The sequence below is a fragment of the Schistocerca cancellata genome, chromosome 8 (genome assembly GCF_023864275.1).
Source record: "Schistocerca cancellata isolate TAMUIC-IGC-003103 chromosome 8, iqSchCanc2.1, whole genome shotgun sequence".
In the NCBI taxonomy this organism is placed as follows: domain Eukaryota; kingdom Metazoa; phylum Arthropoda; class Insecta; order Orthoptera; family Acrididae; genus Schistocerca; species Schistocerca cancellata.
Window position 1 is genome coordinate 161266563 of NC_064633.1, and position 14693 is coordinate 161281255.

The 14693-nt window shown below is 46.5% G+C and overlaps 1 protein-coding gene across 1 annotated transcript in view; it reads left to right on the plus strand.

Moving 5' to 3' along the window:
* LOC126094470 (probable cytochrome P450 6a20) overlaps positions 1-14693 on the plus strand; it is a 145523-nt gene that overhangs the window by 60207 nt on the left and 70623 nt on the right. Inside the window, exon 4 of the mRNA XM_049908859.1 lies at positions 13456-13586. Coding sequence (XP_049764816.1) covers positions 13456-13586 — 131 coding nt within the window. The remainder of the gene's footprint in view (positions 1-13455; positions 13587-14693) is intronic.

Below are 14693 nucleotides of genomic sequence, written 5' to 3' on the forward strand. Positions count from 1 at the left end.
AAACCAGATTGGTATTCGTCTAGTAGGTTGTTAGTAGTTAGGTAGTTGGTGAGCTGGTTATGAACTATTATTATGAAATTATCTGGAACATACATCAGCAATGGAAAAACATAAATGCTGAGTAAAGAGAAAGAAAAGGAAAAGAAAAAAGAAATAAAATCCGCGCAATCTACGACGCGCTCTCCCATCCGCGGAGGTCAGAGGTAGAACCAATCATAGGCGGCGCACCTCACAACGTAGTGGAGGTCTAACAATGACCCCTAGTTAGCATTTAATGTTCCGTAACGTGGCGTATTTTCGAGAGCTGCATGTGCTGTTCGTAAATAGGTCCAGAAGTCGAGGCGGGATTTAGGTCCATCATGAAAGAGATAAGCAACCGCCCACCCCTTGACCCACATAACAGACATTTGGGAGTGGCAAAATGTTTATCCTCCGGGTATAGAAACGCTTGCGGTTCGATTGCGTCTGATGCCACTCGGAGATAGCAGGCAATGATTTGTTGCACGAAGCGCCAGACATCTTGCGAAGGGGCGCATGTCAGACGATGGTGATCAGTGTCCAGTTGCTGGCAAAGGAGGCAAAGAGGGGAATCTGACAAGCCAATGTTGTGCAGTCGCTGTGTCGTGGCAAATTTCCTGTTGACTATGTGATACCACAGTGCCCGGACGTCCATAGGGAGGAAGGGCTGGCGGATGGTGGTCCACACTTCGAGCCAGTGGATGGAGGGATGTTTGGTCTCCATCACATTCTGGGGAATAGGGCAATAGTAGGCTGTAAAAATTCTTAGTCCTGGGCGGGCGCGTATCTGGGAGACTGGTATGTGTGTAACTGTAGTCGACGAAAATGATCGAAATGTGAGACAAATGAGGCACGACGTGACTGACAGACACTGGCGGTAAGATGGAAACCTCAGTAAAGCTGCTTGTTAGAGATGTGCCTCATCCGGTCCACTGTCTTCTCGTTGTACTCATATGCAAGGCCGCAGCTCGAGCCCCATGGGGGCAGGGTAAATGTTTCATAACGGACTTTAAACATGGAACCAGCCGTGAGATAACATCCAAAGACAGCCTGAAGGTTGCACCCAATCGCCGACGGCAGAGGGAGAAATTGCGCGATGTGGACCAATTTCGATGCCACAAAACGATTAAGAAACTCAAAACGTTGAAGTGTGTCCTGGCGGCCCAGGAGGCTCTGGCGGACGTCGTTGCGGATGACGTGTAACAGGCGACGGTAATTCGTTGCCGCTGTGCGTGTGACCGTGGAAGTAAAGGTACCGGAAAGTCCGCACAAGCGGCAGGGGTGCCACTTCACCTTTCTGGAGGCCTCGTCCAATGTATATCGTAGAAGATTTGGTGACATTCATGGCACTGCCAGCGGCTGCCCCATAACGTGTGATCAATTCGAGAACAGCTCGACTCGCAGAGCTGGAGCGAATGAGGAGGAGGAGGTCATCAGCATAGGCCCAACAGCGAAAAGTGTGTTGGCGAAGGGTGAGGCCAGAGAGCTTGGTTGTAAAGCCCCCAATGAGGGTAATGGCATACAGGAGAGTAGAGAGGGGTCACCCTTGCCGTGTCGGACGGCAGATGGGCACTGGTCCTGCTAAACGTCCATTGACTTGGACATGTGAACTGGCACTGTTGTAAAGATGCCGGAGGACGTCGAGGAACGCAGGGGAGGATGCCCATTCGGGCTGATACCAGAAACAGGAAACGATGGCGCACTTTATCGAAGGCACTATCGAAGTCTATAGCGACAACCGCTGCACGGAGTTCGCAGGCCGCCGCCATCGCAGTTAAGACGCGGCATTCCCCTGTGGCAGTCAGTATGTTAATCCGTCCCCCAAGCGTCGTTTGCTCTGGAGAGAGGATATGAGGGAGTATGTTCGGAGATGGATTGCCAGTAATCGACCGAAAATCTTATAATCGGCATTGAGTAGGGTGAGCAGTCTGTAACTCATGACCGTCGAACCACAGGCTGGTATCAGCATCTTCTACGGCGGTAGTGGTCGACGAATGCGTGAACGATGTCATTCTGATTGGTCACCTGCGGGCCATGAGGCGTTGTCAGAGTGTTGATGATCTGCCGATGATGCAGTCGTTCGTCGGGCACTATATGATGCATTTATGGAATTTCCAAACCTGTATGATTGTGGTGCTGTGTCCGTATCACCACCCCTTGCAATTTCTGGCGTAACAGCGCAGTTATCCTCGCCTTAGTTCTTTGCCGATCCAATTGGTTCTCTGGGGTTGGCGGCTGTGTGTCCAGATCTCGGAGAATCGCATAATACAAGTCAACAGTGTTGCGATGCCAGTCGGCTAGGTCCGTCCCATATCTCATCAGTGTCCTCCGCCGGTTTGGCGCAGTCCATCCACCATGTCATTGTCGAGCGGTAGCGGGGAAGGCGGCGTTCGCAGGCTATGTCTCAGTGATTTGTTGGCGACAAGTCAGATCATGCAGATGAGGAGTATTTAGTTTCCAAGGCGCACGGCTGTGCCATACAGATTGCGGAGGAAGGAGGACCGTACAGATGTAAGCGCAATGGTCGGAAAAGGCCAGTGCCAGCTTTCGGCGCCCCGTATCGCAGATCTAAGAGTCTGTGAGGCATATATCCTGACTAGACGGCTTGCGGAATGACTGGTAGGAAAGGTGTGGTCAGAACGTTCGCCATGTTGAACTTCCCAGGTATCGTGAAGTAGGAGGTCCTGCACCACTATACATAGTTTCTGGCATGTAGTATAGTGTGGAATCTGATCTTTGGGGTGCAGAACACAGTTAAAGTCACCTCCTAGTAGGCAGTGGTCGTATCGCCCTGAAAACATGGGGGCGATTTCCTCTGAATAAAACTGGGTCCGTTCATGTCGTTGGTCTGTGCCTGAAGGAACGTGGACATTAATGATGCATGTCTCCAAGGCAATGAGTGCCATGCCCCGAGCTGATGGAAGGAAGGCTACGTCGGTGACAGAAATCCCGTGGCGGATGTAGATGGCCACCCCACGGCCCTTAGGATTACTCACGGAGGCGTGGGTAGTATAGCCATTGGTATCCGGGAGACTGGGCAAGTGAACTTCCTGTAGAAGGTGAAGGCCAGAACATCTCCTGATAAGGCGGATTTTCACCCTGGAACGGAAATTGTTGGTGTTGATGGTTGCTATCCGGTAGGCCTGGTGGCAGGCTGGTGGAGGCTGGTCCACTCTGGCGTCAGTGCAAGAGTGTGGAACGTTATCCCGCTCTCCCGCAGGGGATTCTGGGGAGAGTGGATCGGCTCCGACGGCGCAGGATCCCGTAACGGGTCCCGCCCCCGACCTCCTCCTCGTGCCACGCCGTGGAGGCGGGCATTGGTGTATCGACCATTTTGCCTGTAGAAGATGATGTAGTGGTTCGTGGCGTACTTTCGGCTGTGCAGTGTCCATTAAACAGTTCAGCGCCCGCAGGGGCATCGGGGAGATGGGCGCAGGCACACCGGTGGATGCCTCCCCGCTCGTAACGTCGTCGTCGGCAGTAGCGGATTCGGGGTAGTCGTGCGGGTCGGCGGTTGCGTCGTCCTCGCCCTGCAACTTCTCCTCTTGGTCGGAAACGGTGCAGCGCCTACTCTTGCGACCTTTCGGAGAACGTTGTCTCTTTATGCGACCCTCCGTGCCCGAAGACGGAAGGAAGTCGCGTCGCTCTGGCAGGAAGGCCGCCGTAGGGACGATGAGCGAGTCGATCCCTATCGTGTTGCCGAGGGTTGAGTCAGCGGCCGGTCGCGTCGGCACCGTCGGAACGGGGTCGATGGCCGGCCGAGGCGACGGGCCGTACGAGGCGCTCTCCGTCGGGGTCTGGTCGGGCTCGTTTGTGGCGTCGTTTGTGGCGTCTTGGCGGCGTTGCAAAGCGTTAGGAGAAGCAAGAGCAGCGGCGTAGGTCACCAGTAGCACTGTAGGTTGCGACGGGGGTCGTCCTTCGGCAGCTGGAAGTTGCGTAATACGCCGTTGCTATTCGGATGTAAGGTGACATTCTTTCTACATCTACATCTACATGGATACTCTGCAAATCACATTCAAGTGCCTGGCACAGGGTACATCGAACAACCTTCAGAATTCTCTATTATTCTAATCTCGTATAGCGCGCGGAAAGAACGAACACCTATATCTTTCCGTACCAGCACTGATTTCAATTATTTTATCGTGGTGATCGTTCCTCCCTATGTAGGTCGGTGTCAACAAAATATTTTCGCATTCGGAGGGGAAAGTTGGTGATTGGAATTGCGTGAGAAGATTCCGTCGCAACGAAAAACGCCTTTCTTTTAATGATGTCCATTCCAAATCTTGTATCATTTCTGTGACACTCTCTCCCATATTTCGCGATAAAACAAAACGTGCAACCTTTCTTTGAACTTTTTCGACGTACTCCGTCAGTCCTATCTGGTAAGGATCCCACACCGCGCAGCAGTATTCTAAAAGAGGACGGACAAGCGTAGTGTAGGTAGTCTTCTTAGTAGGTCTGTTACATTTTCTAAGTGCCCTGCCAATAAAACGCAGTCTTTGGTTAGCCTTCCCCACAACATTTTCTATGTGTTCCTTCCAATTTACGTTGTTCGTAATTGTAATACCTAGATATTAAGTTGAATTTTCGGCTTTTAGATTAGACAGATTTATCGTGTAACCGTAGTTTAACGAGTTCCTTTTAGCACTCATGTGGATGACCTCACATTTTTCGTTATTTAAGGTCAACTACAGTAGTACAAGCTTGTATGCAGATGACGAAGAAATTGATGAAATGTTTGATGGGATAAAAGAAATTATTCAAGTAGTGAAGGGAGACGAAAATTTAATAGTCATGGGTGACTGGAATTCGAGAGTAGGAAAAGGGAGAGAAGGAAACATAGTAGGTGAATATGGATTGGGGCTAAGAAATGAAAGAGGAAGCCGCCTGGTAGAATCTTGCGCAGAGCATAACTTAATCATAGCTAACACTTGGTTCAAGAATCATGAAAGAAAGTTGTATACATGGAAGAACCCTGGAGATACTAAAAGGCATCAGATAGATTATATAATGGCAAGACAGAGATTTAGGAACCAGGTTTTAAATTGTAAGACATTTCCAGGGGCAGATGTGGACTCTGACCACAATCTATTGGTTATGAACTGTAGATTAAAACTGAAGAAACTGCAAAAAGATGGGAATTTAAGGAGATGGGACCTGGATAAACTGACTAAACCAGAGGTTGTACAGAGTTTCAGGGAGAGCATAAGGGAACAATTGACAGAAATGGGGGCAAGAAGTATAGTAGAAGAAGAATGGGTAGCTTTGAGGGATGAAGTAGTGAAGGCAGCAGAGGATCAAGTAGGTAAAAAGACGAGGGCTAGTAGAAATCCTAGGGTAAGAGAAGAAATATTGAATTTAATTGATGAAAGGAGAAAATATAAAAATGCAGTAAGTGAAGCAGGCAAAAGTGAATACAAACGTCTCAAAAATGAGATCGACAGGAAGTGCAAAATGGCTAAGCAGGCATGGCTAGAGGACAAATGTAAGGATGTGGAGGCTTATCTCACTAGGGCTAAGATAGATACTGCCTACAGGAAAATTAAAGAGACCTTTGGAGAAAAGAGAACCCCTTGCATTAATATCAAGAGCTTTGATGGAAACCCAGTTCTAAGCAAAGAAGGGAAAGCAGAAAGGTGGAACGAGTATATATATACAAGGGTGATGTACTTGAGGACAATATTATGGAAATGGAAGAGGATGTAGATGAAGATGAAATGGGAGATACGATACTGCGTGAAGAGTTTGACAGAGCACTGAAAGACCTGAGTCGAAACAAGGCCCCCGGAGTAGACAACATTCCATTAGAACTAGTGACAGCCTTGGGAGAGCCAGTCCTGAGAAAACTCTACCATCTGGTGAGCAAGATGTATGAGACAGGCGAAATACCCTCAGACTTCAAAAAGAATATAATAATTCCAATCCCAAAGAAAGCAGGTGTTGAAAGATGTGAAAATTACCGAACTATCAGTTTAATAAGTCACAGATGCAAAATACTAACGCGAATTCTTTACAGGCGAATGGAAAAACTGATAGAAGCCTTCCTCGGGGAAGATCAGTTTGGATTCCGGAGAAATGTTGGAACACATGAGGCAATGCTGACCCTACGACTTATCTTAGAGGCTAGATTAAGGAAAGGCAAACCTACGTTTCTAGCATTTGCAGACTTAGAGAAAGCTTTTGACAATGTTGATTGGAATACTCTCTTTCAAATTCTGTAGGTGGCAGGGGTAAAATACAGGGAGCGAAAGGCTATTTATAATTTGTACAGGATTATGAAAGGGAAGCAGTGGTTGGGAAGGGAGTGAGACAGGGTTGGTTCAAATGGCTCTGACCACAATGGGACTCAACTTCTGAGGTCATTAGTCCCCTAGAACTTAGAACTAGTTAAACATAACTAACCTAAGGACATCACACACATCCATGCTCGAGGCAGGATTCGAACCTGCGACCGTAGCGGTCTCGCGGTTCTAGACTGCAGCGCCTAGAACCGCACGGCCACTTCGGCCTTCGTCAGACAGGGTTATATCCTATCCCCGATATTATCCAATCTGTCTATTGAGCAAGCAGCAAAGGAAACAATAGAAAAATTTGGAGTAGGAATTAAAATCCACTGAGAAAAAATAAAAACTTTGAGGTTCGCCGATGGCAATGTAATTCTGTCAGAGACAGCAAAGGACCTGGTAGAGCAGTTGAACGGAATGGACAGTGTCTTGAAAGGAGGGTGTAATATGAACATCAACAAAAGCAAAACGAGGATAATGGAATGTAGTCGAATTAAGTCGGGCGATGCTGAGCGAATTAGATTAGGAAATGAGACACTTAAAGTAGTAAAGGAGTTTTGCTATTTGGGGAGCAAAATAACTGATGATGGTCGAAGTAGAGAGGATAAAGAATGTAGAATGTCAATGGCAAGGAAAGCGTTTCGGAAGAAGAGAAATTTGTTAACATCGAGTATAGATTTAAATGTCAGGAAGTCGTCTCTGTAAGTATTTGTATGGAGTGTAGCCATGTATGGAAGTGAAACGTGGACGATAAATAGTTTAGACAAGAGGAGAATAGAAGCTTTCGAAATGTGGTGCTACAGAAGAATGCTGAAGATTAGATGGGTAGATCACATAACTAATGAGGAGGTATTGAACAGAATTGGGGAGAAGAGGAGCTTGTGGCACAACTTGACTAGAAGATGGGATCGGTTGGTAGGACATGTTCTGAGACATCGAGGGATCCCCTTTTAGTATTGGAGGGCAGCGTGGAGGGTAAAAATCATAGAGGGAGACCAAGAGAAGAATACACTAAGCAGATTCAGAAGGATGTAGGTTGCAGTAGGTACTGGGAGATGAAGAAGCTTGCACAGGATAAAGTAGCATGGAGAGCTGCATCAAACCAGTCTCATGACTGAAGACCACAACAACAACAACAACAAGATCAACTGCCACTTTTCGCAACATTCCAATATTTCTTCTAAATCGTTTTGCAGTTTTTGATCTTCTCATTACTTTATTAGTCGATAAACGACAGCGTGTTCTGCAAACAACCGAAGACGGCTGCTCAGATTGTCTCCCAAATCGTTTATATAGATAAGGAACAGCAAAGGGCCTATAAGACTACCTTGGGAAACGCCAGAAATCACTTCTGCTTTACTCGATGACTTTCCGTCTATTACTACGAACTGTGACCTCTCTGACAGGAAATCACAAATCCAGTCACATAACAGTCGATATTCCATAAGCACTAAATTTCACTACGAGCTGCCGGCCTGTGTGGCCGTGCGGTTCTAAGCGCGTCAGTTTGGAACCGTGTGACCGCTACGTCGCAGGTTCGAATCCTGCCTCGGGCATGGATGTGTGTGATGTCCTTAGATTAGTTAGGTTTAAGTAGTTCTAAGTTCTAGGCGACTGATGACCTCAGTAGTTAAGTCCCGTAGTGCTCAGAGCCATTTGAACCATTTGAGCCATCACTACGAGCTGCTTGTGTGGTGCAGTGTTGAAAGCCTTCCGGAAATCCAGAAATACGGAATCGATCTGAAATCCCTTGACAACTGCACTCAGCACTTCATGTGAATAAAGAGCTAGTTGTGTTTCACAGGAACGATGTTTTCTAAACCCATGTTGACTGGCCGTCATATATAATTATTGCACGGCATCCACCGATCTGTAAGTAGGACAGAACGTGGCTTCGGAGATCAATGGTGACCTGTCGGACCCCGTTTAGGACAGGATACGTCCGAAACTGTGTCCGCTTCTCTGCAGTGCGAACGTGGACTGTGCCGTATGGTCGGAACGCCGCGACGACTTCCTCAGCAGGAAGTTCGAATGGCAATTCTGAAATACGTATCGTACGCATACCTAAATCCACGTGGTCGACGGTTACTGCCCCTACAATGCCATCAGCATGACAGAAGCGGAGCCCCTGTTTGGTCTCACGTAGGATGCGTTCGCACGCCGCGTCGTTAATGATTTTAACATAGTGCTGCTCACGATCCGCAAATGTGTTCCGATAATATCGGTAGCCGGTATTTTCACTTCCTCTCATAGAAAACGCTCCACCACGAGTGCTTTGGATCGGGCATAATCGTTGCAGAAAAAATCGGGGTGTAGATATAAGGTAACGGTTCGCCATGTATCGTAGACGGTAAGCCGGCACTTAAGCAACGGCCGTCAGAATGTAAACAAAGCGAGCTCGCGCTCCGCACACGGAAAACACGGAAGCGTCTGCTCTGTTGCCCTGCCAAAGCCAGACTGCCTTTTTTGTTCGTTATTGTTCGTTGTGGACGTCCCATGACACCTGTTCAAGTTCATTGTTGATCCGTTCACTCATTTTTTATTACAGAGGGCAAGCCTCTCAGCTATCGAGTATGCCTAATCAACTACCCGTAAAAGTGGACGCGTTACCAACATGTTTTCAAATGAGGTAGCACGAAAACGGTACGTCTTCGAACTGGGTTCAAATTCAAAATATTACCTACTCACACCCCTCCACAAGTCCTAGAAGTTCGCAACGCTAATTTCCGAAGATCCTGTATATGAATGAGTGTTTCAGTATCTCTTCATTCTGTTTCGTAGTTTAGGGATATTTGTGTGAGAGCAATGAAGTGTGGTACTTGGTGTGACGATTAGTAATAAGCGCAACAGATTATCCTTTTAAAAATACGTATATAAACTGAAAATCATATTTATTTATTGGAAGTGTTGTGTACGACTTTGTACACAATCTACATCTACATGTACATCTTCGTGATTACTCTGCTATTCACAATAAAGTGCCTGGCAGAGGGTTCAATGAACCACCTTCAAGCTGTCTGTCTACCGTTCCACTCTCGAACTGCACATGGGAAAAACGAGCACTTAAATTTTTCTATGCGAGCCCTGATTTCTCTTGTTTTATCGTGATGATAATTTCTCCCTATGTAGGTGGGTGCGAACAGAATGTTTTCACAATCGGAGGAGAAAACTGGTGATTGAAGTTTCATGAGAAGATCCCGTCACAACGAAAAACGTCTTTGTTTTAATGATTGCCACTCCAATTCAGGTATCATGTCTGTGGAAATATCTTCCTTATTTAGCGATAATACAAAACGAGCTGCCCTTCTTTGTACTTTTTCGTTGTCATTCGTCAGTCCGACCTGATGCGGATCCCACACCGCACAGCAATACTCCAGAATAGGGCGGACAAGCGTGGTATAAGCAGTCTCTTTAGTAGACCTGTTGCACCTTGTAAGTGTTATGCCAATGAATCGCAGTCTTTGGTTTGCTCTGCCCAAAATATTATCTATGTGATCGTTCCAATTTAGGTTATTTGTAATTGTAACCCCTAAGTATTTAGTTGAATTTACAGCCCTCACATTTGTGTGACTTATCGCGTAATCAAAATTTAGCTGATTTCTTTTAGTACTCATGTGACTAACTTCACACTTTTCCTTATTCAGGGTCAATTTCCACTTTTCGCACCATACATATATCTTATCTAAATCAATTTGCAAGTCATTTTGATCATCTGATGACTTTACAAGACGGTAAATGACAGCATCATCTGCAAACATTCCAAGACGGCTACTCAGATTGTCTCAGGAACAATAGAGGGCGTATAACACATCCTTGGGGAACGTCGGATATTACTTCTGTTCTACTCGACGACTTTCCGTCTATTACTACGAACTGTGACCTTTCTGACAGGAAGTCACGAATCCAGTCGCACAACTGAGGCGATACTCCGTAGGCACGCACTTTGGTTTGAAGACGCTTGTGAGGAACGATCTCGAAAGCCTTCCGGAAATCTAAAAATGTGGAATCAATTTGAATTTGACATCCCCTGTCGATAGCACTTATTACTCCATGAGTATAAAGAGCTAGTTGTGTTTCACAAGAACGATATTTTCTGAATTCGTGCTGACTGTGTGTTAATAAATCACTTTCCTCGAGGTACTTCCCGATGTTCGAATATAGTATAGGTTCTAAAACCCTACTGCAAATCGACGTTAGTGATACAGGCCTGTAATTCAGCAGATTACTCCTACTTACCTTTTTGGGTATTGGTGTGACTTGAGCAATTTTCCAGTCTTTAGGTACGGATCTTTTTGTGAGCGGGTGGTTGTATATAATTTCTAAATATGGAACTATTTTATCAGCATACTCTGAGAGGAACCTGACTGGTACTTAGCCTGGACCGGAGGCCTTGCCTTTATTAAGTGATTTAAGCAGCTTCGTTACTCCGAGGATATCTACTTCTATGTTTCTCATCTTGGCAGTTGTTCTTGATTGGAATTCAGGAATATTACTTCGTCTTCTTTGGTGAAGGCGTTTCCGAAAACTGTGTTTAATAATAATGGTGAGGCGAGGTGAGCTACAGAGTGGCGCAGCAGCTGTCGTTGTAGGAAAGCTGAACAGCAGCAGAAATGATGAACGAACAAGTTAACACAATAAACTGAAGATTTACTTACTTTCTCCAGATCTACGAAGACTCATTACAAGTGACTCAGCAAGAAACAGTCCAGTTATCACAGGACGAGGCACGAACGATAGTGTCGAAGCCCTTGTTGGGAGAGCGGCAGCAGCTGGTTCTCCTACATGGCGACGGCAGAGGGCGCTCGAAATACTGTACAGAGATGCTGGAGGCGTGGCTCGTCACGCCCGCACGACTGGTCTGCCAGCACCCACGAGACCGCTGTCTGCGTCAGGCGGAAATTTGCAGTTCCGTTGCTGTGGCGCCTGTGGGGTGGTATCGATACATGATACCACAGGAAGCGACAGAACCTTGGAGAAATCTGAACTTCAGATTTCATGTAGGGAAGAACTATAACTGTGTATGTAATCAGGAGCAGATCCAGGACCAAAACATTGAGAGTTTCAATTAAGTATCCATTGCCCTTATTTGGGAATTTGGGTGTTACCTGTGGACCATTTTTCTGGGTAGTTTCACCTGATTCAGAGATTGTTTATCCTTTGAGCGCTCAGGATTGGGAGTGTGGGGACAGACAGTAAGCAATTTAAATACAGGATGCCCAGGACAAATGTTCAATATTCAGGGATATCACAGGATTTGAAGCAAAAATCTTCATACAGAAATATGCCCTACTCTGAATGATTTCTGAAATAGAACATATTTAATGTACATTGTTATTTATTTTCTTTACTAATCAATATATCGTCAGGTTGACACATGTAAACATGTACAGCAGTTAGAAGACATTACAAAATGGGCTTTACAAAGTAACAATTGAAAAATATGTATGTTTAACTCACTCTCCTTTAAGCATTATCGTACATGTCACATAAGAGGTGTTACACTGTTCACAATAAATGTTCGAATATCCCACTGTCAACTTCATTGCATTTGTACACCCTCGGGAGAACACATTGTGTTGCTTGTCGAAGTCCATCCACACATTCCCTAATGAGCACTGCACTGTTGATGATGCGACCAAACAGTTCATCTCATCATCCGTTTGAACGCTTCAGACTTCACCCAGTTCCGTAAACATTAATCTAGTGGCATAAGGCCTGCGATTAGCGTAAGTGCAGTTGAGATGTTTCTTCACCTGCCTGGTAAAATATGCAGGCGCTTCGTCATGCTGGAAGTGCATCGCAGTCCGCGTGGCCAAAGAAACGTCCTCCAGGTGTTCAAAAAACAAACAAACAAACAGATTATGTTCACGAACGAGTCCAGGTATAGTCTGAACAGTGATTCTCGCCGGGTTTTCATTTGGCGTGAATCAGGAACCAGATACCAACGCCTTAATCTCCTTGAAAGGGACCTGTATGGAAGTCATGGTTTGATGGTGTGGGATGGGGTTATGATTGGTGCACGTACACCCCTGCATGTCTTTGACAGAGGAACTGTATCAGGTCAGGTGCATCGGGACGTCATTTTGCACCAGTATGTCCGCCTTTTCAGGGTGCAGTGGGTCCCACCTAATGGATGATAACGCACGGCCCCACCAAGCTGCCATCCTGGAGGAGTACCTTGAAACAGAAGGTATCAGGCGAATGGAGTGACCTGCCTGTTCTCCATACCTAAACCCCATCGAGCACGTCTGGGATGTTCCCGGTCGACGTATCGCTGCACGTCTTCAAACCCCTACGACACTTCAGGAGCTCCGACAGCCACTGGTGCGAGAATGGGAGGCTATACCCCAGCAGCTGCTCGAACGTCTGATCCAAAGTATGCCAACCCGTTGTGCGGCCTGTGTACGTGTGCATGGTGATCAAATCCCGTATTGATGTCGGGGTAAATGCGTAGGAAACAGTGGCGTTTTGTAGCACATGTGTTTCGGGACGGTTTTCTCAACTTATAACCGATACTGTGGACTTACAGTCCTGTGTCGTATGTGTTCCCTACGTGCCTAAATTATTAGCGCCAGCCACGTTGTGTGGCACTACATTCTGCAATTATCCTTAATTTATGAGCATGAGTGTATATCCCTTCCCAATACTCATTTAAATCCTTTCTCAAGTCAGTTCCTATGCAATTCCAACTGCACCAAAATTCCATATCTTGAAAATGATAACCGGGTTTCCATCACACCACAATCCTCATTCGTCTCAACATCGCACACATCGTCATCTGATAAAGATCATATTCACTCTTATAAATCTGTGTTTATGTATGTAATTATTTTAATGACATGCCTAAGAGCGGCAATTTGACCATTTCTAATCCGTCCTTTTAGGGTGGAAATGTAAATAACAGGTAAATAAAGGAAAGAAAGTCCTTACTGAAGCACAAAATAGTGTTATGATGCCCTTTGTACCCTTATTTTCTATGTTGCGTGTAACAGTAACTCTGTTATTACTATTTGTCTCCTGCTTTTCCATTATTACGTCTAACTTAAAAGCTGATATCATCTTATGTCTGATGCTGTACAGAGTTTGCCTTCACAGTATTACGTCACGGATGCTGACGTGGCAGCACTGTATTGAGAGGCGCGGCTGTTTACAGGTGGAGGAAGCTACGCTCGCAGCTGAGTCCGTCCTTCACGGCGAGCCGCCTGAAGCCGATGTTCCTGCTGATGAAGGAGGTGTCTGACGACCTGGTGCGGGTGCTCAAGGACCACTCCAAGGCTAGCGGAGGTAGCTTCAGCAGCTGTGTAACCTCCCCACCACAGTTGTTTCTGTCTCAAATGTAGCCCAACTTTACCTCCCACTCTAGAAAGATCTAAGCATGATCAAAATTACGTCCCCACGAACTGTTATCCAATTTAAACTCATATGCTCACTGAAATGAACTGTAACTGGTCTGAATACAACTTGTCTTTATGATAAATGCGTTACTGAAGTAAAACAGTTATCTCGCCCTGATCAGAATTTCCACCTACCTCGCGTCTTGACAACATTGTTGCAGAGTTGTCGAAAGCACAGTAGCAAAGAGCAAACAGGCGGCGGCTGAGCTAGATTTCTACTTCCAAATATAATTTACAAACTACACTCTTGGAAATTGAAATAAGAACACCGTGAATTCATTGTCCCAGGAAGGGGAAACTTTATTGACACATTCCTGGGGTCAGATACATCACATGATCACACTGACAGAACCACAGGCACATAGACACAGGCAACAGAGCATGCACAATGTCGGCACTAGTACAGTGTATATCCACCTTTCGCAGCAATGCAGGCTGCTATTCTCCCATGGAGACGATCGTAGAGATGCTGGATGTAGTCCTGTGGAACGGCTTGCCATGCCATTTCCACCTGGCGCCTCAGTTGGACCAGCGTTCGTGCTGGACGTGCAGACCGCGTGAGACGACGCTTCATCCAGTCCCAAACATGCTCAATGGGGGACAGATCCGGAGATCTTGCTGGCCAGGGTAGTTGACTTACACCTTCTAGAGCACGTTGGGTGGCACGGGATACATGCGGACGTGCATTGTCCTGTTGGAACAGCAAGTTCCCTTGCCGGTCTAGGAATGGTAGAACGATGGGTTCGATGACGGTTTGGATGTACCGTGCACTATTCAGTGTCCCCTCGACGATCACCAGTGGTGTACAGGCAGTGTAGGAGATCGCTCCCCACACCATGATGCCGGGTGTTGGCCCTGTGTGCCTCGGTCGTATGCAGTCCTGATTGTGGCGCTCACCTGCACGGCGCCAAACACGCATACGACCATCATTGGCACCAAGGCAGAAGCGACTCTCATCGCTGAAGACGACACGTCTCCATTCGTCCCTCCATTCACG